The following is a 27,583-nucleotide window of genomic DNA, read 5'->3' on the forward strand; positions in this document are numbered from 1 at the left end:
ATTTTTCTTCTTTCTAGAACCTAAGCAAGGCTTTGCCCACCACTGATAATCAGTACGGTAGTTGATCCTGATAGATTTTCCAGTCTAAACATAAATAAAAAAAGAAAATAAAGGAACATTGTCATTCACTTGTTTTAGGCATTTTACCGAGTACCTAGGATAGCTCAAAGTTACTAATAAGCTGAAAAAGTACCTGCTTATGTGTGACTTGCAGCCGAAAGATGAGATGAACTAAGTCTGGAGGGTCAAATTCATGTGAAATCAAACGGGCCGCGGAAGCCAGAAATTAAAGTGAACCTTATTTTGTAAAAAAGTTAAAACGGTAAATATAGTTAACCCCACTTGTTAAAATATAAAACCTCAAATTTTCAGTTTCCTCTGCAAAATGAGTTGGAGGGGAAAGGGGTTGAACCAGGCAATGCTTTTGCGAGCCTTTCAGCACTGACATCCTGGGATATTACACGGGGTTCAAGACTTCAGCTTGGGAGTAAAAGGCTGCTAAACTTCGTTTACTTTACGTACTTTAGTCCATTATTTTAGTCTCACCCCCCACCTCGCCTCATTCTCCCCACCTCTCCCTTCGTTCTCTTCCCAATCACCCGCTCTTTTTTGACTGTAGGATTCCTCCCGAGGGTACCTACAACTTAACGTGGGGCCCGAGGAGTTACCCAATAAATGTTTGCTGAATGAATGAATACCTGTGGGCTCAGGTTCTACCGCACTTACTCATAAGCACCTCCATGGCCAGCTCAGGGCCCTTGTAGAGGTCAAGTTCACTCGCTCCCTACTCGCCCCACTTTCCTCCTCCAATAACTACTTCTAAACTGGTGCCTGAGCAGTTATTCGCTGCAGTGGTTTTCACTGCTGGTGGACTAACTTGACTTGTTCTAATGATCTGGGACAGGCATATGCAGTCAGAGTCAGGGCCGAGCTGGTGCTGAACCTGGGGAGCGCCAGGCATTGACGTAAAACAGAACCAGTTAATCTTTGAGGAGCAAAGAGAGAGCGCGGGAACCCTCGGATAGCTACGCGGCCCGCCGTAAAACCTCTCCTCTACTTCCTTTCACTGTATCTTGTTGCCAGAGCAACCGCGAGCGTCACTAACGTGACTGCAAAAATAGGGTAGAAAGAGGACACGTCTCCTGCTCTGATGGAAGATCTATTGCGCAGGCGCATTAGCTATACTGGCGGTACTTCTGTCAGTCGATGTATTCTGCGTCTGCGCATTGGTTGTTTCGCGCTTTGGCCCACCCTACGCCTGCGCAAATTGGCCAATCGGGGCGGGTGGAGCTGGGTTACAGCGTTGCGCACGCGCGAACGCTACATCCGGTGTGGTGGTCGTTTCCTCTCGGAGTTTGGCGAGTGCAGGCCGGCGTATCGATCTTGTAGTCATGTCGGCCTCAGTAGTGTCGGTCATCTCGCGGTTCTTGGAAGAATACTTGAGCACCACTCCTCAGCGTCTGAAGTTGCTGGACGCGTACCTCCTGTATATACTGCTGACCGGGGCGCTGCAGTTCGGTTATTGTCTCCTCGTGGGGACCTTTCCCTTCAACTCTTTCCTCTCGGGCTTCATCTCTTGTGTGGGGAGCTTCATCCTAGCGGGTAATAATTCTATAAGTAATCGCAGTAATAATGTTATTGTGGGGCGCTGCTCTTATTCTCACAGTACTCTTTATGTCAGACCACCGCCTCGTGAAGTTGTGAGAGGAGCCTGCATTGCCCTTTTTTTGTGAATGGGGAAATTGAGGCTCAGAAAGGTTGTCACATACCAAATACCAAAAAAGCCGCCTCGTAGCTGGAATTAAATCTGTAAAACATCGACCTTCATGCTGCTGCTCAACCTGGTGATCCACATCACTTCATTTTGGTCCAGGGAAAAAAGTTCATTCCAATTTTCACTTAGCTTTCACATCCTTTTAAGGTTGGTAGACTTTTAAAATAGAAAAACCGAACTCTGAAGCATCTCCTCACCTTGACCTAATCATTACCAATCTCCGGTGAGATGTTTCAATGAACAGTGTAAGAAATATAGGGTGTCCCAAAATTCACGCAAGAAGTAATTTTGATAGGAAACAGGTTTTATTAAAAAGTGTAAATTTTTTATTGATTCATAAAGTATACAGTATAAGGTTATGTATGGAATAACACATCGGATAAATGGCCTCCACGGCTGTGCTGGCACATACACAAAGCCGTGGTCTTCATTGGTCTTCATTGTCCCTGCTCCTGGACCATAAATGGTACTTGGTAATGCTTATCAAATTGAAGGGATTGAAATCAAAGGGCAACAGATATTAGAATCTGATTCAGTAAACCAAGTAAAATTAGGCTTTTATTTTTTGTTGTTGTTAATGCTCACCCAAAATTCAAATCTTGCGTGAATTTTGGGACACCTTATAGAAGCATGGGAGCTTTGCTTGTCGAATCATCCTTTACTTGACTTTGGCTTTTAGCTGCTCCTGCTTATTTCTTGTGGATGAAGATGTTGTTTCACTATCCTGAACTCAGTTTTTATTCACATAGTTCTATTTTTTTATAAACCAAAGAGTCACCCTTGACTTTTTAAAAAAAGTATTTTTATTAATTTCAGAGAGGAAGGAAGAGGGAGAAGAGAAACATTAATGTGAAAGGGAAACATGGATTCGCTGCCTCTTGCATGCCCCCGACCGGGAATTGAGCCCGCAACCCAGGAATCCAACTGGCAACCTTTTGGTGCATGGGATGACGCCCAACCACCTGAGCCACACTGGCCAGGGCACATAGTTCTATTTTTAGCATTATTATTCTTTCTGATTCCTAGTGTTTGATATCTTGTAGACTGCCATATGTAATGAGAGCTGACTGTCCTCCATAAATTTTTGCCAAAAATCTGACCTTTTTTTCTTGAACAGGGATTCAATGAATACTGAGTCCAGAATTGGGTCAGGGAGTGTTAGCTAGTCCAGTTTATAGGTGGCTACCACATGGACTTTGTCAGTCACTGGTATTGTCTGCTACATGACTTTGAAAACATACTAGAATTCATGTTTGTTTGTTTTTTTCCCCCCAGTGATCATCATCAGGCAAGCCATCATATTTTGAATCTAATCACATTGGCATTATGGTAAAAGCTTTGGGGATACATCAAGTGTATGTCCTCAAATAGTTTACAGGCTATTTAGGGCACAGACAAAATATAGCATTAAAATGGTCTGGAGACTTCATTTACAGTGGAGACTTCATTACAGCTTTAAGTATAGATCTGTAGAATGCTTTTACACATTTAAATTACTAGTTCAGACTCAGATAAACTCTACCTTCTCTCTTTCTTAGAACTTAAAATAAGTCCAAGGACTTAATGACTTATGCACTCACCAGGTCTGGCGTTGCAGTTAGCCTGTTGATCAGTTGAATATTTCATTATCTTTACGTTTTGCCTTAGATGACCAAGACCTGGTTCTCTGTGGCAGCATCTTGGCCTTCAGGAGTTGACAGGGTGCCATCATCAGATGCACCAGATACCCTACCCTCTTTGCTATAGACTCTGCCTCCCCTTACCCCAAATTCTGTTCATGACTAAGAATTTTTATTAGCCGGATGGGAGAAGGAAGCTTGAGAAGCTCTGGTGAATTTTGTTTGGTGATTTTGTCTTTCAAGTCTGAAAAGGGTAGGAATAGGGTAGGACCTAAAAGCTGATTTAAAAAAAATAAGACATCTCTATGCTGAAATCACCCGGGCTTCATAAGTTTCTAGGGTTAAAATGACTCCTCAGGGCTACTTGGACTACTAGAGTTGTATGCTAAAACCAGATTATTTTTTTGAGCAGATAATTTTTCCTTATGCCAAGTCCTTTGAGGCTGTTGTGGCTAAAGGAGAATTGGCAGATTCCCTTCCCTTTTCCCCAATGAGAAGTCAATGGCTTGCCATTGAATAGAATACCTAGTGAAAGGGCACTTTAATAGTGGAGTCATTTTGGGGGGCTGGTGGATTTCAAAGCTGTTAGGTACTACTAACAGGTAATTGGGCCAGGGAAATGACAGTTCTAGGAAAAGAAAGGATGGCAATTCACAGTTACCATAGAAGGGTGTCATTTACATTTCTTTTGATAGGGTCAACCTTACTAAATCCTACCTGCTCTTCCATTCGATAGCCCAGGTACTCAACTGGAGACTAGTTTTAAGGGGAAATATGTATTTAAAGTTTATCCTTTGTTCTGATTGTTGGGAAGGGAAGCCTTGAACCTATTTATGGTGCTGATGTTTCTCACTTCCCTGTGGTTGTGTTTCCTGTTGGAAGAGAAGGGAGGAGGTCAGTTTGGCTGAGAAAGGGAATTGTAGGTGATTATGTTGATTGGTAGTACTGCATGCTGGAACTTTGAGTGCGCAGGCCAAGGAATTTGAATTTTATCTTGTAGGTTTAGGAAAGCATCTAAGGATTTTTTTTATTTTTTATTTGAGTAAGGGAGAGACTTAAAATTGGTGTTAGCATGTAGGATGAATTGGAGGGAAAAGTTCCCCGATTTCTTTTTAGCAGTCTGTTCTCTTCCATTCCTTCTGTCTGCATTTATTTAGCATGTGTTCTTTGGAAATTGATCAGTACATTTTAAACCAATATAGAATGCTACCACACTTTTAAAAAGACTAATGTTATTTGGGCCTAATGAAAATTGTCTGATTCTCCTAGTCCTTCATGCCTCGGAGACTTACCCATTGTTTTAAGAAAGAGCCAGAAATTTTCAAGAAAATTGCCATTGAGAAATTTGTTTTTTTTTGGGGGGGGGGGTGGCGGGACGGGGGGGTCAGTGGAGGGATCAACAGTGTACAGTAAAGTAGGCTTTACAAGGACCTCAGAGGTAGAATATTTTTGAAATCTTCACTACAGATTTCAAACATCCTCAGTTGACTTTATATTGCGGTTAGATATCTCAAGAAGAGGAATCTGTCCCTTTTCCAGACTAACATTCCAGTGTTAGGTAGCCCTTCTAGTTTCCTTTTTTACCTAACTGAAATCCCTCTTTCTGCTCATTTAAAGTGCTATGTAGGAGGGATAAGTGGAAAACAAAGTCTTAAGTCTTTGATCTTGAAATAATTTTAAAAAAATATATTTGTATTGATTTCAGATAGAGGGAAAGGGAGAGAGATAGAAACATCAATGATGAGAGAAAATAATTGATTGGCTGCCTTTTGTGGTTTGAGCCTGCAATCTGGGCATGTGCTCTGACCAGGAATCAAACTGTGACCTCCTGGTTCATAGGTTCACACGCAACCACTGAGCTGGCTGGGCTTGAAATAATTTTAAAAGTCATTTCACAACTTTGGTCTATTATGTTCTCTAATCTATATGAAACAATTTTGGATTAAAAAAATAGTTTTGTTTCCCCTTGTTTACAGATGCAAAAGCAGTTTGATTTGAAAGACAAGGAAGTCTACTCCAGAATGTTTTCTGAAAGTAGTTGGGCTGTGTGGACCAGGGGGTCTGCATTTTGGAGGGAGTTATCCATCAGCTTTATGGACCTTTATATTATCTCTCATAACTGCTATCCAAGAGATTGGAAGTTTGCCAACCTTGTGCCTGAGAGTCCTCTAAATCTCTCATATCCATTGCTGCCATCTCTTTTTTCCTCCCTCCCTCCCTTCTTTTTCTTTATTGATTAAGGTATTACATATGTGTCCTTATCCCCCCATTACCACCCCCCCCCCCCCACACACACTCATGCCCTCACCCCTGGTTTCTGTGTCCACTGATGATGCATATATGCATGCGTACAAGTCCTTTGGTTGATCGCTCCCCCTTACCCCCACCATCCCCTTCCTTCCCTCTGAGGTTTGACGATCTGATCCATGTTTCTCTCTTCCTTTCTTTTTTTTTGAATTAATCCTCACCTGAGGATATTTTTCCATTGATTTTTAAAGAGAGTAGAAGGGAGAGGGAGAGACAGAAAGAAACATTGATGTCAGAGAGACACATGGATTGGTTGCCTCCTGCATGCACCCAACCAGGGCCGGGGAAATCTGCAACCAAGGTACGTGCCCTTGACCAGAAGCGAACCTGGGACCCTTGGGACCCTTCAGTCCTCAGGCTGACACTCTATCCACTGAGCCAAACCAGTGAGGGCTTCTTTTATTTTATTTTTAAAAAATTTTTATTGTTGAAAGTATTATGTATGTCCACTTTTTTCTTCCATTGACCCTCTCCAGCTTGCCCCGCCCCCTGCCCCAGACCTTCTCCACCCTGTTGTCTGTGTCCATGGGTTATGCACATACCGATATGCATTGCTACCTCTTTATCCTCAGTTGACTCAGGCTCTTATTTAGACTGCTGTAAGCTTCATTACTAATAATCTCCCATCCTCCAGGACCTCTCCCTCCAGTCCATCTTCCACTGTTTGCAAGCTTGTTTTGACTTGCAGGTCTGATTGTGCTGCTCCCTACCTAAAGTGTGTCTGTGTTCCCAAGGAAAAATTACAATTTCTTTTCATAGTATATAGGCTCTTTCATGATGTCCTGTTCATATCTCCAGTTTTATCTCTTGCTTTTACTCCCTGTACTTTATCCCCCTGCATTATCAAGTTACTTGTTATTCCCTGAACATCTCAAGCTATTTTACCTTTGCTCGACTGTCTGGAAAATTCCTTTACTTCTTAAACATCTCAGCTCAAGACATGCTTCCCTTTGGAGCCCTTCCCTGACTCTCCCAGCATAGGTCTTTTCTCCTGTATTCCTATTTCACTGTGTGTGTGTGTGTGTGTGTGTGTGTGTGTGAGAGAGAGAGAGAGAGAGAGAGAGAGAGAGAGAGAGAGAGAGAGAGATGGCATTGATATTGTGTTGTATTTGTTTACATGTCTGTCTTCTCTCTGGAAGGTAAAGCCCTTGAAGGTAGGAACTGTCGTCGTCATCTCTACATGCTTAGTGTTTAACATTGAATATGTTAAATTGTGAGCATGCCCATAATAATTTAAGGAATACTGAGCAATTTATGTGCCAGATTCTCTGCCAAGGAACTGAGGACTCAACTGCAAAACACAACTGGTCTCTATTCTCTCAGTTTATAATCCAGGTGGAAGGTACAGACAAGTAAATATGGATATAGTGCTGTGATGGAGAAGTATTGGTGAGTAAAGGAACACAAATGGGCACTCAGTCCTGCTCTGTGGTCTTGTAACACTTCCCTGGTATGTTTGCTTTTCTAAACTATGCTTTATAACTTTTTTTCTCCACTCTTTCTATATTTCCTCTTTTTCTGTATTCTCAGTTGATGATCTTGCTTTATTTTTTCACTAAAAAAAGTAGACAGGAATCCTTTCATCTTCCCACCCAGGAATCAGGAGCCCACCTGCACTTGTATCCCTGCTCTTTGGCTTACTTCCCATGATGGTGGATAAGGTGTCCCTTTCCTATCAAAGGCCAATTCCTTCACTTGTGTGGAGGATCCAGTCCTCTTGCTCACTCAGCGACTCAGCTTCTGCAGTCATCCTTTTATTCTGCATTATTAATTTCTCTCTCTACTTTATCCTTTCACCATACAAACATGCTCTAGTATTGTTCAATTAAAATTTTTGCATTTGACTCCAGATACCCCTCCTGGTATCATTCCATTTTTTTTCTTCTCCGTCATCACAGAATTCTTAGAAAAAAATAGTCTAGTTGCTGTTTGTTCATTTTTCATTCATTCCTTAACCTATTCTTGGTGATGGTCTTTTTCCAACACTAAGTGAAACTACTTTTGCCAGATCTAATGGCCATCTGCCTCACCTTACCTGAATGCTCAGCAACATTTAGCATTTAATGTAGTTGGCTGCTTTCTTCTGTGTGGAGTACTTCTCGAAACTTTCACTAAACTACACTCACTTTGTTTCTTCTCACCTCATTGGTTTTTCCTTCCTACTGTTGGTGCTAGGTTCTTCTCTGTTGGAGGTGATGGTTCTTGATACCTTCTCTATATTTTGTTTTATAGGTAAATTTAAATAATGTCTATATAACTACACCTACCACATTTATATTTTTAATTCTGACCTGTTCCCTGAATTCTAGATTAGTAAATCCAATTGCCCACTTGACATCTTCACTTGATGTCTGATATGCAACTCCAGATTGAACCTTCTCACCCAGTCATCTCCCTCAGTCTGGTCTGTTATACTAAGACATGTCAAGATTGTTTTTTTTTTTTTAATATATTTTATTGATTTTTTACAGAGAGGAAGGGAGAGAGATAGAGAGTTAGAAACATCGATGAGAGAGAAACATCGATCAGCTGCCTCCTGCACGCCCCCCACTGGGGATGTGCCCGCAACCAAGGTACATGCCCTTGACCGGGAATCGAACCCGGGACCCTTCAGTCCGCAGGCCGACGCTCTATCCACTGAGCCAAACCGGTTTCGGCCAAGATTGTTATTGCTACCTGGAATGCTCTGCCCTTAGATCCTGTCTTTCAAATTTTGGCCTTCTATAGCACCTTCTTTGAGAGGTTTGTGAACACCAAACAAAAAATAGCTTCCCAGTCACTCTCTTATTACCTTGCTTTATTTCCTTCATAGCACATATCTCTACATGATATTTCCTTGTTTATTTGTTTACTTATGTACTGCATGTTTCTCTCCACCTGAGTATAAGTTCCTTGAGAGACAGATATTTGTCTGTCTTGTTCTGTGCCATATTCCCAGTACATACTAAATGCTCAGTTAATTAATTAATTATAGTCTTTAACCTTTATTGCTGAAAGTATTACAGATGTCCCCCACTTTCCCCCACATTGCCCCCCTCTACCTGGTTCCTGCCCCACCCACCCCAGGCCTTCACCACCCTATTGTCTGTGTCCATATGTAATGCATATATGCATGTAAGTTCTTTGGTTAATCTCTTCTTGGTCCCCTTTCCCCCTTCCCTCTGAAATTTGTCATTCTGTCCCATGTTTCCATATCTCTGGTTCTATTTTATTAATTAGTGTATTTTGTTCATTAGATTCCTTGTTCATTTATTTTGATTTTTAGATTCAATTGTTGATAGATATGCATCATTGTCATTTTAATCTTCATATTTTTGATCTTTTATTTCTTCTCCTTCTCCTTTTCCTTCTCCTCCTCCTCCTCCTCCTTTTTCTTCCCCTTTAACATTCCATGGTTTGGTGGTGATGGACTCTAGCTTTTCCTTGTCTGGGAAGCTCTTTATCTGACACCTTTGATTCTAAATGATTGCTTTGCTAGATAGAGTGATCTTGGTTGTAGGTCCTTGCTATTCATCACTTTGAATATTTCTTGCCATTCCCTTCTGGCCTGCAAAGTTTCTGTTGTAAAATCAGCTGACAGTCATATGGGCACTCCCTTGTAGGTAATTAACTGCTTTTCTCTTGCTGCTTTTAAGATTCTCTCTTTGTGTTTCACCTTTGGCATTTTATTTTATTTATTTAAAAAAAAATATTTTACTGATTTTTTACAGAGAGGGAGGGAGAGGCATAGAAAGTTTGAAACATCGATGAGAGAGAAACATCGATCAGCTGCCTCCTGCACACCCACTCCTGGGGATGTGCCCATAACCAAGGTACATGCCCTTGACCGGAATCGAACCTGGGACCCTTCAGTCTGCAGGCCGATGCTCTGTCCACTGAGCCAAACCAGTTAGGGCACCTTTGGCATTTTAATTATGATATGTCTTGGTATGGGCCTCTTTGGGTTCATCTTGTTTGGGACTCTCTGTGCTTCCTGGACTTATATATACCTATTTCTTTCACCAGGTTAGAGAAGTTTTCTGTCATTATTTTTTAAAATAGATTTTCAATATCTTGTTCTCTGTCTTCTCCTTCTGGCACCCCCATGAGGTGACTGTTGATACATTTGAAGTTATCCCAGAGGCTCCTTACACTATCTTCATATTTTGGATTCTTTTTTTCTTTTGCTGTTCTGATTGGGTGTTTTTTGCCTTCTTATATTCCAAATCACTGATTTGATTCTCAGCATCCTCTACTCTACTGTTGATCCCCTATAAATTATTCTTTATTTCAGTTAGTGTATGTTTCATTTCTGACTGGTCCTTTTTTATGCTGTTGATGTTCTCACTAAGTTCTTTGAAATTCTCATTAAGTTCCTTGAAGTTCTCATTAAGTTCCTTGATAATCCTTATAACCATTGTTTTGAACTCTGTATCTGGTAGTTTTCTTGTTTCCATTTCATTTTAGTTCTTTTTCTGAAGATTTCTCCTGTTCTTTCATCTATGACATGTTTCTTTGTTCTGCATTTTGGCTGCTTACCTGTGTTTGTTTCTATGTATCAGGTAGATCTGCTATGTCTTCTGGAATTGGTAGCATGGCCTTGTATAGGGCCCAGTGGCTCAGCCTCCCCAGTCACCTGAGCTGGGCACTCCTAGTGCACCTGTCTGTGAGCTGTGTGCACTGTCCTATTATAGTTGAGCCTTGATTTATGTTGATGTCACTGGGAGGGACCAACCCAGGCCAATCGGTTGCAAGGATTGGTTATGACTATAGTGGAAGATCTGCTGTACAGGGGCTGACCCTGTGGAGTAGGACTTGCTTCAGTGGGGCTTTGATACTCACCAAGTCTGCCCCTTGAATGTGTCACTGGTGGAGTTGGAAGGGTTGTAATCCGGCGTAGTTGAAGTTGACCACTGGGTGCACTGGCTCTGAGGCCTTCTGGGAGGTGCAAAGTCAGCCTCTGCCTATGTCCTGCATGGAGCCACCCAGCATGAGCTACAAAGCAACCTGCAGATGACTGCTACTTCTGTTGAGCTTGGAGGTGCTCAGGAGAGGCCAAGCAGTGAACCAGGGTGGGCTGTTTCTAGTGCCAGGCCTGGGGCCACTTACTGAGAGGTATGGGGCACACTGATGCCAGCTGCTGCTTGTTTGAGAGATTTTAGGAAAGTCCAAAGCATGAGGCAGGAGAGGCCAGTTGTATGGAAAAGCCACTGGAAATGGCTTGGATGAGCCTGCAAGTAGGGAGGAGCAGGGTCTCAGGGAATCACCAAGGTGGGGTAAAAAGTGTGAGCCAGGTTGATGGAGATTCAGATATGGCGAAGCCTGTCAGCTCTATGGCAGGTGGTCTCACCAAAGGAACACTGGCCTTTGGCAGCAACTTCTGTCTGAGAGAAAGCTGTTCCTCCAGGTCTTGCCCCGATTCAAGACAAGTTAGTTCCTCCCTGCATGTTCCATGTTCCTTTCATGCTGCTGCCCCAGCGCTGGAGCTCAGAGGGAGTGAGTCTAAGTAGGGCCATGCACTGGTCCTTTAAGAGGAACTGCCTCAGACTCCCGCAGCTTCTGTGTCACTCAGCCACAATCCCCTCTGGTTCTCACAGCCAGAAGTTGTGGGGACTTGTCTTCCCAACATTGGAATGCTGGGCTGAGGGCTTGGTGTGGGGCAGGGACCCCTCACTTCTCAGGGAAACCTCCACAGCTAAAATATCCCTCCCAGTTTTAAACTGCCACACGTGGATGTGGGACCAACTGGGTCTGAGATTCCTTCCTGTGTCTCCGCCCCTCCTGCCAGTTTCCATGTGCTTTTTCTTGAATCCTTAGTTGTAGGACTTCCATTCAGCTAGATTTTAGGTGGATCTGAATACTGGTTGTTCTCTATTTTAGTTGTAAATTTTGATGTGCTTGTGGGAGGCAATGAGTACTGCTTTTCCTACACCTCCATCTTTACGGAAAGCCTCTGCTGAATGAATAAACATTTAAGGATATAGATTAAATTAGAACTGCTAAAATGGAGCAAGCTGCCTCAAGAGGTCGTAAATTTCCAACTTTGGAAGTGCTCACAGAGAGACTGAAAGATCATTTGTGAAGGAGCTTTTTGAACAAGTGTTGATTGCCTTTTGTGTACCCCAACTCAATGATATGACACCCCTATCAATAGACTCTGGAAGGTGACTGTTCAACTGGGTACAGCTTATCAGATTCTGGAATGATGAGGTAATTCATGCAGCTTCCCTCCAGTGTACTCACCCCTACCACCTCCTGGGCATTTTATGCACTAAGTGGAGTGTTGGTCTTTATGACCTTCAGTCCTTTGCATCTCAGCAGGACAACATACTTATATTGTCATTGTAATAACTTGGGTTACTGTGATCATGATAATGATAATACAACAATTTTCATACCTACCTTCATGGGGAGCTTCTCTTTTCTTTTGTCCCCTCATATTTCCTGAAACACTACTCCTGTTCTCCACTCCAATAGCCACTATTAATAATTTGGTATTTATTCCTCCAATTTTCCTAGAGTCCAACTAAAACAAATGAGAAAATAATTCTCTCTCTCTCTCTCCACCCTCCCCATTTTAAAAGCAGAAATGTGGAATGGAATACTTCTTTTTCATGTAATATGTCTTAGATATCTTTACTGTCAAGCTATAGAGATTTAAATCATTCTTTTGAATGATTGCATGAAATTTCACTGCATGTATATAGTATAATTTATTTAAATTCCTTGATGACATTTTAACTTTATCTTTTTTTTCAATGTTACTAATTTGCTGTTAGAACGTCATCCTATATAATAAAAGCCTAATATGCAAAATGACCGAATTGTGGAATGGTCAGCAGGGGGCGGGGCCAGCAAGTGGGCCAGCCAAGGTGGGTGCCAGCGGGCAGAGGGAGGGGATGGTGAAGGGGGGGGTGGGCAGAGGTGGCAACTGGTGGTGGTGGAGGGGTGATTGGGGGGCAGGGCCGGCTGCTCGCCGGCGGGCGCTGTCCCCTGATCGGCCCGCTGGTCACCTCCCACAGAGGGAGGCCAGACTGTGGCTTAGGCCCCTGAGGGCTCCTGGATGGCGAGAGGGTGCAGGCCGGGCTGAGGGCCCGCTCCCCCCCCCCACTGAGTGCATGAATTTTTGTGCACTGGGCCTCTAGTTGTTCTATAAAAGAAATTCCATAGTCAAAAGGTACAAACATTTTAAATATTAATGTATTGTCAGTTCTCTGACATGCATGAACCAATCTGTACTCCATCCACAGCAGGATTTTAATTGGTTGCCCTTGCTTTAGTCACTGTCCTTTATATTTTGAAGGGTCCAGGTACTTGAAAAGATCAGTGGTGCTTCTACAGTGTTACATGTTTTAGCATAATGAAAATTGTTGCTGAGGTGATGGATTATGGAGAAGTAGACTGGTAGTTTTCTGACCTTTGGATTAGATCTCAGTTCATTTCCTTTTCTTAGTTAGTGATGGGATGGATGTTAGCCTGAAGCAAATTTGAGTTTTCTTAAGTAGTGTAATCATTTATCACAGGCATAAAGGTATTTTTGGAAAGTGTATTCCTGGAGCTCCCTTTTCATATCAAATGGTGACTGTGGCTAATGTATCAGGTTGGAATCTTCAAGGCTGTAGAATGTGGCAGTGGAGAGTTCTCTGTCAAGTTAATGTAGCTTAGGTCTTTTGCCTTTTTTGAGATTAAAGATTTTCTACAATTATGAGGTCCTCACAGATAAGCATTTTATGTTTATAATTTCTGCTATCCAATATTCACTATCTGTTGAAAATAATTTACAGTTTTATAACTTTTTGTCATTCAACCCAGCCCCATTGTTACTGCCCTCAACTACTTTCTAATCTAGGTTATAATTATAAACTTAATCAGGAGATAAGAGAGTTCTAAAGATTTTTTGGTTTTATATATATATATATATATATTTTTTTTTTTTTTTTTTCTGAGTAAGCCTTTGTTTTTAGCGTAACTCTATGAGATTATATTTTTTCCTTTCACAAATAAGTGCATAACACTTAAGTGTACAACTTGATGGGTTTTTAAAATTTAATCTTTATTTTATTTTTTCCATCATTATTTATCCCCTCTATGCTCTCTTCCATCTCCCTCTCTCTGCAGTCACCACACTGTTGTCCATGAGTTTTCTTTTTTCTTTTTGCTCAGTACCCTGCAACTCCCACCTCTACCACATCTGTCTGTCTTGATGAGTTCTATAGCTTGATGATCACCAGCTATAGATGATATATATTAATGATATATAACTGTTATTATATATTACTGTTACCATAGGACATTTAGAATGGTTGCTTTCGATAGTTGTTTGTGTTTTGTTTTTTTAGTTATCTCTGTGTGTAGTGTGTTTCTGTAAACATCAATTAAATAACACTGGTTTCATTCCATGTAAGAAACATTAAACAGTGTATGCAAGTTGTATTAATTATCATTAAATTTTAACTACCTTCACTTAATATGCTCGAACTGCTGCCTTAACTTAAGCATCTAGAGGAAAAGCCAAAATATAACTATTGCTGCCTTTCTAATACCCATAATGCAGTTCCATATTAAACTGACATGTACGTTAGCCCAGAACAAGAACTATATATAGCGTAGCTGCTTAGTTGCATTTGAGATTTTCTAGTTATAGTCATTGTGTAGTGCAACTACTTCTCATAGTTCCTGGTATCATTTTCTGATAAATGAATTACTATATATTTAATGTAAAAATTCTTATACTAAGTAGAATAAACTTTTGACTTTTTTTCATTCATAGGTTATATAACTTAACTGCTTTGGGATGGTCTTACAAACCATGTTGTCCTGGTGATTTGTTCTATTTCCTGACTTTTCCCTGCAAACAAAATGGCATTGACACTTTATCCTGATTTTTTTCCTCCTTTTTGGTTTCTGCCTATTCCAATTAAATATGTATGTATAAACAAAATTTAGCCAAAAAAAATTTAATTGTCATTTAATTGATGATAGATATTAATAATAACATTAATATAACTTGATTACCAGCACTCTAGAGACCTCTACCTTGCATCTTATTAGTCATCCCTACCATGAAAGAGAAAAACCACTAATCCTGGCTTGTATTTTACCATAAGTTCGTTTTGCCTTATTTTAAGCTTTACATAAATGAAATAATACGGCATGTATTTTTTGTGTCTGGATTATGTTGCTCAACATATTTGTAGAATTTATCCATGTTGTGAAGATTTTTGTTTTGTTTTTTGCTGAGCCCCTTCTTCCCCCCAGTTTTATGACATACATCACTGTGTAAATTTAAAGCATACACCATGATGGTTTTATTTACATATACTGTGAAATGATTACCATAAAGATTCAATTAACATTTATCTTTTCATATAGATACAATAAAAAGGAAAAAAGAAAGGAAAAATTTTCTTCTTGTGATTAGAACTCGCTTAACAACTGTCTTATATTTCATGTAGCAGTGTTAGCTATAATCATCATGCTGTACATTACATTCCTAGTACCTACTTATTTTATAACTGGACTAGAGGCCTGGTGCTCGAATTCGTGCACCAGTGGGATCCTTCGTCCTGGCCTGTGAGATCTGGCTGAAACTGGCTCTCTGACATCTCCTGAGGGGTCCTGGATTGCGAGAGGGTGCAGGCCAGGCCGAGGGACCCTGCCGTTGCACAATCGGGGCTGGGGAGGGATGCAGGAGGTTGGCCAGCTGGGGAGGGACGTTGGGAGGGCTCCAGAGTGTATCCGGCCTGTCTTGCTCAGTCCCGATTGGCCGGACCCCAGTAGCAAGCTAACCTACCGATTGGAGCGTCTGCCCCCTGGTGGTCAGTGAACGTCATAGTGAGTGGTTAAGTGGCCTTAGCATATCATTAGCATATTATGCTTTGATTGGTTGAATGGACAACCAGACGACTGGACACTTAGCATATTAGGCTTTTATTATATGGAAGTTTGTACCTTTTTACCAATTTTCTTCCAATTTCCCCTCCCTCTTCTTTCTTCGTATATAGTGTTTATTGTATGCATATGCTATAACTTATCCATCTTACTGAGATAGACATTTAAATTGTTTCCAGTTTGGGGTTGTCATGGTTATCATACCTGTTAGAATGGAATTGTTGGGTTATTGGGTATGTATGTGTTCATTAGCAGTCATTTGTTTCATACTTTTAGATGATAATTTTTGTGTTTTGCTTCTTGTGTAGTTTGTCTGAGAATACAGATCAACCCACAGAACAAAGCGGATTTCCAAGGCATCTCCCCAGAACGAGCCTTTGCTGATTTTCTCTTCGCCAGCACCATCCTGCACCTTGTTGTCATGAACTTCGTTGGATGAATCATTCCTACTTGCTTAATTGAGGAGTGGGAGACTAGAGGAAGGTAAGTAGTAATCATAGCCTTTTCCCATCATGTTGATTTTAGAACTGGAAATTGGATGGGGCTGGTTTTGATCATGGCTGGCAAGGTTCCCACATTGCTGATAAGACGTTTTTACAGAATTTTTTTATCAGTCTGCAAAGTATGCATTAATTTCATCCTGAATCATCAGTGCTGCCGCTCTTGGTCATTGCCTTCTCTTCTCACTGTTTTGCAAATCATTAAGATAACAAAATGAGAGCTTGCCTGTAGCTAATACATAAATTTCTGCACCAGTAACTCCATGAAAATAACTCTGAGATCTTAGAAGAGACAAAAATTGTAGATTTTGCTTTTAGATTTGCTCTGTAATTTATTTCTGATTTTGATCTTAGATGACTTTAAATGTTGGGCCATTGTCCCCATAGTACCTAGTATAGTGCTTACACCTGACTGACATCCAGTGTATGCTGAATGAGATAGTAGCCATTTGTTAACACATTGTATGCAGGCCGTTTTTGCTTAATTTTTTGCGCAAATGGCAACATTCAGTAAAATTACGATAACTTTAGTTTCACATATTTTTTTTTCAATGAAACTTTTTGTGATTTACTATAAAATGTATACTGAATTATTTTTCTTAAATTTTAAACAGACAAATACTGGAAAACTCACTGGAAAATTGTGTTTACCAGTCAACGTAAAACGTATAAATACGTTTCCCGCATCCAATGTGTTAATATATGCGATAACGTAGAAATAAATGGAGAAATTGGATTAGTTTGGGAGAACACTTTAGAACAGCGGTCGCCACCCAGTGGTGTGCGGACCACTGGTGGTCTGTGAGGTCCAAAAGGTTGGTGACCGCTGCTTTAGAATCGAGGATGATATGCCATTTGTTTTATTTGCCATTTTTCCTTTTTTAGCAGTAGATCTCTTTTTTCCCTAAACAAATTCTTATATAGGTTTTCCACATATAAAACAGCATTGTAGCTAGAGTTGTTTTCATGAACAAGTTGAAACGCCCTCTTTGCTTGGACTCTCCTTTATGTGTGGTATGTCCTCCTCTCCACCCCTCCCTTCCAAGCAGAATCCGAAAGCTCTAAGAAATAATGTGTGCTTCCAAACTCTATGTAGGAACACTTATTTTATATGTATGGAAACAGAGGTCCAGAATAATTCAGTGGCCTTCTCTGGCCACATAGCTAAGTGATTGCCGAATAGTGCCTTAGACCGGTGATGCTGTTGGTCTTGTGTTCTTCCAGTATCCTATGTAGCTACTGATGAATGAATGTACTATTTTCTTTGCCTTTTTAAAAAAAATATATTTTTATTGATTTCATAGAGGAAGGGAGAGGGAGAGAGAGATAGAAACATCAATGATGAGAGAGAATCATTGATTGGCTGCCTCCTGCACGCCCCCTACTGGGGATCAAGCCCGCAACCTGGGCATGTACCCTTGACCAGAATCGAACCCAGGACCCTTCAGTCTACAGGCCAATGTTCTATTCACTGAGCCAAACTGGCTAGGGCTTCTTTGCCTTTTCACTACAAAATTTAGTGTTGTATTGTTTACTGGGTGGTACAGAAAAGAGAATCTTAGGAAATGTTATCCTATTTGGGGCAAGACTATTCCAGGACCAACTTCTTTCTGTCACTACTTGGAAAATTATCATTTTTGTACTGATCAGAGATCTGACATGAGAGTTAGAGCAACCATGTACTAAGTGAATGCAGTAATGGGGCAGTGACTATTCAATTTCTGGTATGAATTAATTAGTTATTTATATTACATAGATCCTTTTTTATTGATGAAAAATAGTCTGTTAGTTAAGTAAGGTTTCATTTGCTTTTCAAAGCTTCTTTATTGATTTTTTAGAGAGAGAAGGGAGAGGGAGAGAGAGAGAAACATCAATGTGGTAGTGAAACATTGATTGGCTACCTCTGCACACCCCTGTGGGGGATCAGGCCTGCAACCTGAACATGTGCCCTGACCTGGAATTGAACTAGCAACTTTTCAGTGCATGGGACGACACACAGCCAGCTGAGCCACACCGGCCAGGGCTAAGGTTTCATTTTTGATAAGGTACAGAGGTTGCTTATTTCAGTGAAAAAGTTTGGAACCACTTCTTTCTACTATTCTAATACAGTTTAACTCTTTGGAGAACTGATCAGGCCTTCAGTTGTCCTTCCCCCTTTTCTATGTGCTAGTCACTGCCTTATTACTGGAAACACAAAAGAAAAGTAACATATGGCTGCTCCTTATAGCAGTTAAATACAGCATAGTTCAAGCCACACTACAGATGTGGACAGTGTACTGTGGGAGTCTAGAGAAGGGAGCCACTGTGCAGAGGCAGCAGACAAGGTGTCTGACCAGTGATAACTCTGAGTGCAGCTAGAAAGCTGACCCACCAACATTGACCTTACGCCTGCAAATATCATGAGTAACTAACTCTTGGGCTTCCTGATAGAAACTTTGCTGGAAAGGTCGTAAGTCTTCTGATTGCCTTACTCTGAATTTCTCAAGTTATTTTTTTCTAAATGAGTCATGTGTATGCTTAAGAAAGGGACAGCACAAACATTTCAAGGTTGTTCTCTGGGCTCAGGGAGATACCAAATCATGGAGAATAATTTCCTAGGGCTGTCATCATTGGAGGAGGACCCTGCTGCAGAGAGCTTAGTATTTCAAAATTATGACAAAAACAGACGAAAAAAAGCAGGCTCAGCAGAAACTGCGGACTGCAGACTATTATAACAACCTAGAGCCACCTGTTCAGTTGGGAATTATGGTCCCAAGGTGCAGCAAAATCTTCCCATCCCAGATTGCAGTGTTAAATCATCTCATAGAGAGTATGTTCTCCCTGGGGGACTGCCCAGGGGTTTTCCTAGAGATCCTTTATTTGACATATACTTTACTGTACTGTCAATTTGTAACATACATCATTTGTCCTTTTTATGTGCTTCTAACTCAGTTCTATGTGCAATGTGACAACACTTTGAAAACAGTTTTCCAAGTGAGTTCTCAATATTTATACCAACTCATAAGGTAGAACGAAATAGATTGAACATTATTGATACTTGCCATGTACATTGAGAGTTGGGTATAAAAAGAATGAACATCTGTAGGGTACTGCTTTTGCATAAATTTGGAGGTGACATTTATTTATTTATTTATTTATTTATTTATTTATTTATTCCTCACCCAAGGGTATTTTTTCCATTGATCTTTAGAGAGTGTGGAAAGGAGGGAGAAAGGGAAGAGAGAGACAGAGAAAGAGACAGAAAGAGAGAGAGAAACATAGATGTGAGAGAGACACATTGACTGGTTGCCTTCTACATGCTCCCTGACGGGGCCAGGGATCTTACCTGCAACCAAGGTACGTGCCCTTGACTGGGAATTGAACCCGTGACCTTTCGGTCTGTGGGCCAACACTCTTACCACTGAGCCAAACCAGCCAGGGTTTGGGAGTAACATTTAAAACAAGCAGCTACTCTGAAAAAGGCTAATCAAACAGATATGGTATTGAGTTAAAAAACATAGATTTATTCCAAGAGAAGTAAGGAAGTTAACATTAACAGGTAGTGAGAGCTCACCGTAGGCCAAGCGTTAAGTGCTTCTCATTCTGTCTTATTTTCAAAATTACCTCATGATGATAGGCTTGCTAATTCCATTTATAGATGAGAAACAGGTTTGGAAAGGCTTGCTGGAAATCTTGTAACTATGAAGTCTGGTAATCCAGTCTGACTTCAAAAAAATTTTGTATTCCATTTTTGCTTAAGGTTGTTTACTATAAGGTATTTGACTATTGAGTTAAAGAAGTGTGTTTAAAGTTACCACAGTTATTTTCTCACTATCCGCCCCCTCAAGCTTTTCTTTCTTTGTTTTTATTATGACAATTTAAAAAATACCGAAAAGTATTGAGAACAAAACAGACACCCAGGTGTCTACCACCTGGATTTAGTGGATTTTGAACAGATTATAAACATTGTGGATTCAGCTGAAGTTCCCTTTGAATTCCTCTCTAGTACCAACCATTTCCTTCCCTCTGCTGTAAGACTAGAAGTCCCTGGCAGTTTTTTCAGCCAGAACTCATGCCTAGACCTATCAAACACAACCTTTTCCAAATTTTAGTCTTTTTTAAAAAATATACATTTTTATTGATTTCAGAGAGGAAGGGAGAGAGAGAGAGAGAGAGAAACATCAATGATGAGAGAGAATCATTGATTGGCTACCTCCTGCAGGCCTCACACAGGGGTTGGAGCCCGCAATGGAGCATGCAGAATCGAACTGGTACCCTTCATTTCTCAGGCCGAAGCTCTATCCACTGAGCCAAATCGGCGAGGACCAAATTTTAGACTATCTCCCGAAAGCATGTCCAAAGATGGTATTTTGAGAAATGCTGTGGTAAAAGCTACTCAGTTGGCAGCACTGCCTAAAGATCGCTATTCCAGTGGTCAAGAATAGATTCAATATTTTTTAGATTATCTTAAAAATGTAAATGCAAAGTGAAAAATGCTCCTAGTAAGCTTCTGAGTTGGGAGAATTCATGCACATTTAAAATGATGGTCAGTGATGTTCAGGTACTTAATGGCGGTAAATCTTTTTTGAATGAATGCATAATACAGAATATTTAAAAATTTATATACTTTCTATAATTATTTTATTTGTTCATATCTCTTTGTGCAATTCTTTTTTTTCGAATTAAAGAGTCACATTTATTGCAAATCCGGGACTATGAGGGGGCATCTTGCTCTCCCAAATCTCATAGTGATGAGATGGCCGAAACACCAGGTTTATATAGGCAAAGATCACAAAGGTATTGATTACATCCCAGGGTTTGGAATGAGGAACCTGATTTGCAAAAAAGCAGTTTATAGAAGCAAAGCAGCATGTTATCTAAATTATAGTTTTGGGTCTCTGGATCACTGAATTGACAGAAACAGATTATCTAGAGCCCTCGGGTCTGGAATGAGGAACCTGGTTTTCAAAAAAGCGTTTTACAGAAGCAGAAGCAGTTTCATGTTATCTAAATTACAGTTTTGGGTCTCCAGAACACTGAGTCAACAGGCACACGTTAACTGGAGCCCTCTGACCTTGGGAGAATTGTGCTGTCCTTCCCAGGTAAAGGAAAATGTGCTTTCTAAGACCAGTATGACCACAACCAATGGGATAGTCACAGTACAATCAATAGGGTATTCAACCGAATGGGGTGATTTATATAATTAAGAAAATCAAAATAACTTTTCTGTTGTAAAAGCAAATAAGTACAGAAGCCAAACAGCAGGGTTAAAGTTAAACTATAGTTTCTACCTGAGATGATTGCTACCATACTTCATTCCCCACTCATTTTATGTACATGAGTCAAATCTTGGACTCATCCTTATTAGTTAGGGGATTGTACTGCCCCCTAACTACAAGTAGTTTGACCGAATTAATTTTTCTAAACTGTCTGCTTGGCACATTCAGTTTTCTATTTACTCACCCCACTTCTTTTAAGGGCATTAAAAAAAAAAATGGCAGAGTGAATCTCAGTGTCCCGAAGGGAAATGAAGAAAAGAGGGACATAGCCACCATTAGGTCATAGTTTGGGAGGAAAGTTCCTGGACTTGGGCCCTGGATCAGAGGGTAAAGTGAAATGGGCTCAGAGGGTCATACCTGAGCTTGGAAGTGTGTGTGCTCAGCCTGGTGGAGACTGGCTAATGTTTGTGATAAAACCTTGTTAGTGTTGCTTTGTTTTTATAATGGAGGCCATTCTATCACAGGTCTCTCAAAATTCATAGTGTTTAATCCTGGATGGAGCAAGGGGGCTATAAGGACTGGGCAGAACATAATTCTGACAAGCAGCACTATTTACAAATATGCAATTACTGTTGGCTTTTCAAATTCATCAATGAAGTATACCAGTCTAGAGAATTATTTCAGGATAGGAATGTAAATATTATTCTTTAGGTTCTACTGCCACCTAGTGGATTATACATTTCATCTGCTGAGAGATTGCACTGCAAAGCATAAGAGAAGTTGAGTTTGGGGGAAGAAGCTCCTGATATCTTTGTGATAAAACCTATGTTTTCCAGTCACCGGAGGGCAGCAGAGGTCCAAATGGGCCTAGATGCTGGGTGGGGGTTGCTTTACATTCTGGCCAGAAGTGGGCAGTGTCGAGTTAGGCATAAAGGCCATGAGCCATTAAGTGGCCCAAGGCTTTTGTCACACAGCAAAGATCCTGTGCAGGGTTTATTTCCTTTTCTTGTCAGTTCAGGAGCTCCCTTTTGGTTTGTTCTTGACCTGTTTTGCTCTCAACATGACCTCTCACTGGCAATAATCTTTAATTTTTGTTGGGAGGAGCTGTTTTTTAAGAATATTTTTATTGATTTCAGAGAATAAGGGAGAGGGAGAGAGAGATAGAAACATCAATGATGAGAGTCATTGATCGGCTGCCTTCTGCATGCCCCCTACTGGGGATCAAGCCCACAACCCAAGTATGTGCCCAGGACTCTTCAATCCACAGGCTGACGTTCTATCCACTAAGCCAAACCAACTAGGGCAGGGAGGGGCTGTGTTTTAAATTTCATTTATTCTTTGATACTTAATTTTATAGTGAATTAGGTTCAGCCACCAAAAAGGAACTATTCTAAATTTGTAGAACATATTTTGAGCTAAACACAGCATAATCTTTTTCAGCCCCTTTTTCCTCAGAGGGCGATATTAATCCTTTACCTATTATTCTTAAAACCTTGAATCTGCTAGTTGTATTTAGTATAAAACACTAATTGCTGACTCTCTAATTGGTGATTGAGCTCTCTTTTGTATTTGGTCCATTTAAAGTTAAGAGGGAGGGAGGGAGAGAGAGAGAGAGAGAAAATGGAGATTTGTGAAGTTCATTGTTGCCCTAATTCCCTGCCGTATTTGCTTTATTTTTTTGTAGCTTGATGATTCCTACTCCTAGTCATCTTCGGTCCCAGGTTGCATAGAAGCCTCTTCTGGGGCTCTTGGGTCCACTGTTCATGCCTCGAGTGCTGTACTTATCACACTGCTATGAAACTTTTGATTCACTGCCCTGTCTCCTACTGAGGGTTGGGGACCTCGGGATTAGCACAGGCTAACAGTAACAATGTATGTTTGTTGAATGAGTGTATGATGACTAAGTCATCTTTAACAGCAATAAAATGCTATATAAAATAGCTGTATCACCAGTCATGCAGATGCTAAGACATGTGGAAACTTCTGTGGGAGAAAGAAGCCAAGGCAAAAATAAACATATGACTAGAAGGGGGAAGGCTTGCATTGTGGAATGACAAGTAAACTTGTCCTTCACTCCCAGTTTCCCTGTCTGCACAGTGAGGTGATTGGACTGGATGTTCATCATTTTCTTGCAGCTGTTCAAGCCTTTGATTACTAGAATTCATGGGTTCCCATTGTGTTTGAGGAGGATTGGCAATTTGTATGGATCCTCAATTGGGCTTTGCTTTTTTTCCCTTCCCCTTCAATTGTTGGCTTTTATCCGTATTATCAGATTCCCATCATTTATTACAGGAAAGTTAAAGTGTGACTGTCTGTATCAAAATGCATGTTTATAGAAGGCCTTTTATAAAATTAAAAAATATTTATAAAATGTATTACAGTTATCACCAGGCTTGCAGGACTCACATCCGTTCCTCATACACTTTTACACACCTGATCCATGTGATCCTCACAGCCCATTCTCTGATGGAGTTGGACAAATAGTAGTCTTCCTGTTTACACATGAGGTAATTAAACCGTTGTGAAATTTAAGTTGACTTGTCTAGGCCCTGGAGCTAATACGTGACCGAGTGGGAACTTAACAGACATTGTGACTCAAAAATTTTATTTCCCTTCTCTGTTATGTTCAAAGACTTTTGGATGATAAATATATATATGTCTTGTTAGAAGGTTTTTGTTAAAAATATTAAACTTGCTTTTTTTTAAATGGAAAAAATAGAGAGGTTGATAAGAAAGGATGAAGTCAGTCTATCTAAAATGTATTGAATGTTTGAAATGAAGCCAAGTAGCTGAGGAATCGAATTTTGAATTCTATTTAATTTTAACTAAGTTTAAATAGTCACCTCTGGTGAGTGGCCATGGTGTGGACAGAGTCGCTCTGGACAGATTTGTCCAGCTCCCAGGTTGCAGTTTCCTTATCTATAAAATGAGAGGATTAGATTAGCTGATCTCTAATGCTCCTTTCAGTTTTAGAAATATACAGTCTGTGCCTTTTGAAATTGTAGTGATTGAAATTGAGCTTTGAACCTAGAATTTCTGCAGAATGGTCTTTGATTCACATTTTATCTATTTTCAGTTTTAATTGGGTGACCAGGATCCAGATGAGATTGGATTTGAAGGAAAAATCAGTATTTGAGCATATCTGCTCAGAGCTAGTGTCTGAAGAGAGATGGTGCTGGAGAGGAATACAGATTCCAAATAGAAATGACCCTGTCTGGCATTATCTTTTGTATCTATACAGAGAGTCATTATTTTCAACAGTTCTTTGCGTTGTGCCTTGCTTTCTTTTAAGATGATTAGAATAGACTGATCAAGTGGTGCTGTCTTTTCTGCGTGAGTGAAATAGACTGAAGAAGTCATGCTAACTTTTCTCAGTAGGTGTCTTTCATTTTACATTCTTGATATCAGAGGAGGAAATTTTATTAGTTTCCTGAAACCTTTATTTCTGGGTTAGCAGTGGAAACCATTATTCTGAGCTGTTGAGTAGTCCAGTTTTACTGAGCTAACATTTCAAAGAAGCCTAGAACTTCTGCTTTTAGAATACTGTCTGGTAAATATATTTTTGCCTTAAAAGAAGAGAGCATATCTTTGTAAATAGAATTTTCTGAAAACTATTATCAAAGAGACTTACTGTTATGAGTCATTTTTGCCTTCTGGATAGACCAGCTCCAGTGTTTCAGATTTAGATATTTTAATATCAGAGCATCTCAAAACAACTTTTATACTAAACTAGGATTTCTTTTATAATTGTAAAAGTGTCAGAGCTCTTCACTGAAATAACCTTATGTTGTAGTTCTCTCTCTCGTCAGCCATTAGAACTGATATCATATTAATTCATAGTTTGTTGCTTTTAAGAAACTTGATGGAGTGAAAAGGTGAGTTTTAATAGGTTTCTTTGTTCTTGTTTGGCATTGTGGATACTTTTTGTTGTTTCTTTACACATATCACAATTCCAGTGATGTAGGAATGTTCTGCACTTATGTAGCATTTCTCTAAATGCCATTGTTAGTGAAATAAAAGCACTTTGGCTAGAAGTCTAAGATCTTTTTTTTAAACCTATGATGCTGAAATCTTCAGATCAGAACCAACACACAAAATAAGGTGGTGCCTTTTTACCTACTGGGGTAGGCCAGCACTTCTGCAGTGTTTCCCAATCTTTTTCAAAGTCATGACACACATATAAGGTTACAGTATTTTGGCCGGTGGCGTGGCTCAGTGATTGAGCGTTGACCTATGAAACAGGAGGTCACGGTTCGATTTCCGGTCAGGTCACATTCACTGGGTTGCAGGCTTGACCCCCCAGTGTTGGGCGTGCAGAAGGCAGCTGATCAGTGATAGTCTCTCTCATCGTTGATGTTTCTATCTCTCCCTCCTTCCCTCTTCCTCTCTGAAATAAATAAAAATATATTAAAAAAAGATATTACAGTATTTTTATGGCTCACTGCAAGAAAGTTGGCTGCTTATGGCTAGAGATTTTGAAGCCCGTAGGGCAAAGGGGTTACTTTCTTTAAAAAAATTTTTAAAAAAATTGATTTCAGAGAGGAAGGGAGAGGGAGAGATAGAAACATCAATGATTTGAGAGAATCATTGATCGGCTGCCTCCTGCCCGGCTCCTGGGGATCGAACCTACAACCCAGGCATGTGCCCCAACCAGGAATCAAACCATGACCACCAGTTCATAGGTCAACGCTCAACCACTGAGCCACACCGGACGGGCCAAAGGGGTTACTTTCTGACTACCCTGGAGGCACTGGAAGGAAGCCGTTGGGCTCCACCTCACAGCTACCAGATCTCAGTCTCATCTGATTCTAGCAGCAATGTGGATGCTTCTCGGAGTTATTCTCCACTTTCTTTCTCTAAATAAACTTATCTGTAAATGAAAAAAAATATTTCTTCTGGATTTCCTTTGGTAAATCTGAGATTGAGAATTTTTCTCAACTTTCGCTCTTGAATACTTTCTTCCTTCATTCTCCCCCAAACTGGAAGTTAATGCTTTATAAGCTTTCTAGATCCAGAGAAGCTCTTTAGGCTAAATTGCTACCTTCTCACCTCTTAGGAGTTGGACCTGAGAGGTTAGAGGGACTTAACGTAGAGGTGTGCAGCTAATTGATCATAGAGCTGGAGTCAGAACCCATGTCTACCAGTTCCTAGTCAGCTTTGCCTTGGTGTGCTGGGAATTCAGATTTGAACATTACTTTTTAAGGATTCTTTTATAAAATGTTTGGTGAAAAATATTTGGTTCTAGCCTGGCTTCAATATTGCCCAGGATTTGGGGCCTGGTCATAAGACATTTTAAAAAACCTTGGGTGTCTCCTCTTACCTTTCCACTTCTTTCTTTTAGGTTCACTTTTTTATTTCCCCTGGAGAAGAGCTCTTGAGATGGCAGCTTGTTGGACACATGGATGTTCTTCAGAGTTACACTGCCTCCTGGCTCAGATTTGGTATGCTGGTGGAGAGCCAGAGAAGTTCCCTTGCTTCTGTGTCAAAACAACTTTGTCCTGAGCCTTTATTTACATGACCTCTTCTCCCTTCCATTGTGTAACCTTTTTGCCTTCCAAATTAAACTCCATGCCACTCCTTTCTATGCCTTGGCTCTGTTTTTTGTTTTTATTATTTATTGGTATCAGAATCCTTTCTTTCCTACAATCTTGTGTGCAAAATTGATAACTTGCAACTGCGAATCTTCCTCCATGTTTTCATTAAGTATTTGAAGTTAATGACAAAAAGCAGTGCTGACAACCCTGTGAAAAGACAGTCCTTTGTCTTTTTCCTGGAGCTGGTAACCCTTTACTACTCTTTCAGTTCCGTTCCCTTCTTATGACACTTGCATTCCTGGAACTGTGTCATTAAGCACTTTGTTAGAAATCGAACTGTTTGCTTCCATATTTACAGCTATTCCAATATGCTTTAGTAGGGAAAAGTGAAATATGTACCTCTTAGGCAGTGTAAGCAGAGTGCAAAGGGCGGGTTTTGTGTATGTGCTCATTTATAAGATGCAGTACTCTCCAACCACCTTCACAAATAGCCTCACATTTTATTCTTACAATTATCTCCGGGGTTCTAATCCTCATTAGATGGAGAAATTGAAGCTTAGATTCGTAACCTGCTTAAGATCAGAGTTGAGGACACAACTTGGGAGAATAGTAGGTCTGCTGGCTGAAGCCTAGGCATGTTTATATGTATCATGCTAGCAGCCTTTTTCCATCTTGGGTGCTATATAGAGGGAGTAAGTAAGTTATGTTGAGAATTCCACTAGTATTTAAATTTAGCTGACTACTGAGATGATGAGGTGTGCTGCAAAGGTTCTCCAACCAG

The 27,583-nt window shown here is 40.4% G+C and overlaps 1 protein-coding gene across 2 annotated transcripts; it reads left to right on the forward strand.

Annotated features, from left to right (window-relative positions):
* The first annotated feature begins 1,302 nt into the window (after positions 1-1,302).
* DAD1 (defender against cell death 1) lies at positions 1,303-26,852 on the forward strand. Of its 2 annotated transcripts, XR_002831990.1 has the most exons (4): positions 1,303-1,602; positions 15,879-16,053; positions 23,650-23,775; positions 26,610-26,852. XR_002831990.1 is itself a non-coding variant. In XM_006100088.3 (3 exons), exons 1-2 carry the CDS (start codon positions 1,392-1,394, stop codon positions 16,007-16,009), a joined length of 342 nt encoding a protein of 113 aa, XP_006100150.1. In that variant the 5' UTR covers positions 1,304-1,391; the 3' UTR covers positions 16,010-16,053; positions 26,610-26,852. The 2 variants fall into 2 exon arrangements, 1 of the variants encoding a protein (XP_006100150.1); XM_006100088.3 differs by lacking the exon at positions 23,650-23,775 and having other exon boundaries at positions 1,304-1,602.
* The last annotated feature ends 731 nt before the right edge of the window (positions 26,853-27,583 follow it).

Source organism: Myotis lucifugus, unplaced genomic scaffold (assembly GCF_000147115.1).
Source record: "Myotis lucifugus unplaced genomic scaffold, Myoluc2.0 scaffold_297, whole genome shotgun sequence".
Lineage (NCBI taxonomy): Eukaryota > Metazoa > Chordata > Mammalia > Chiroptera > Vespertilionidae > Myotis > Myotis lucifugus.

Excerpts from the sequence above, each read along its gene's own strand:
- DAD1 (XM_006100088.3), top strand. The coding sequence starts at position 1,392 with ATGTCGGCCTCAGTAGTGTCGGTCATCTCGCGGTTCTTGGAAGAATAC. Across the intron at positions 1,603-15,878 it reads GGGGAGCTTCATCCTAGCGG|TTTGTCTGAGAATACAGATC; the intron begins GTAATAATTCTA and ends CTTCTTGTGTAG.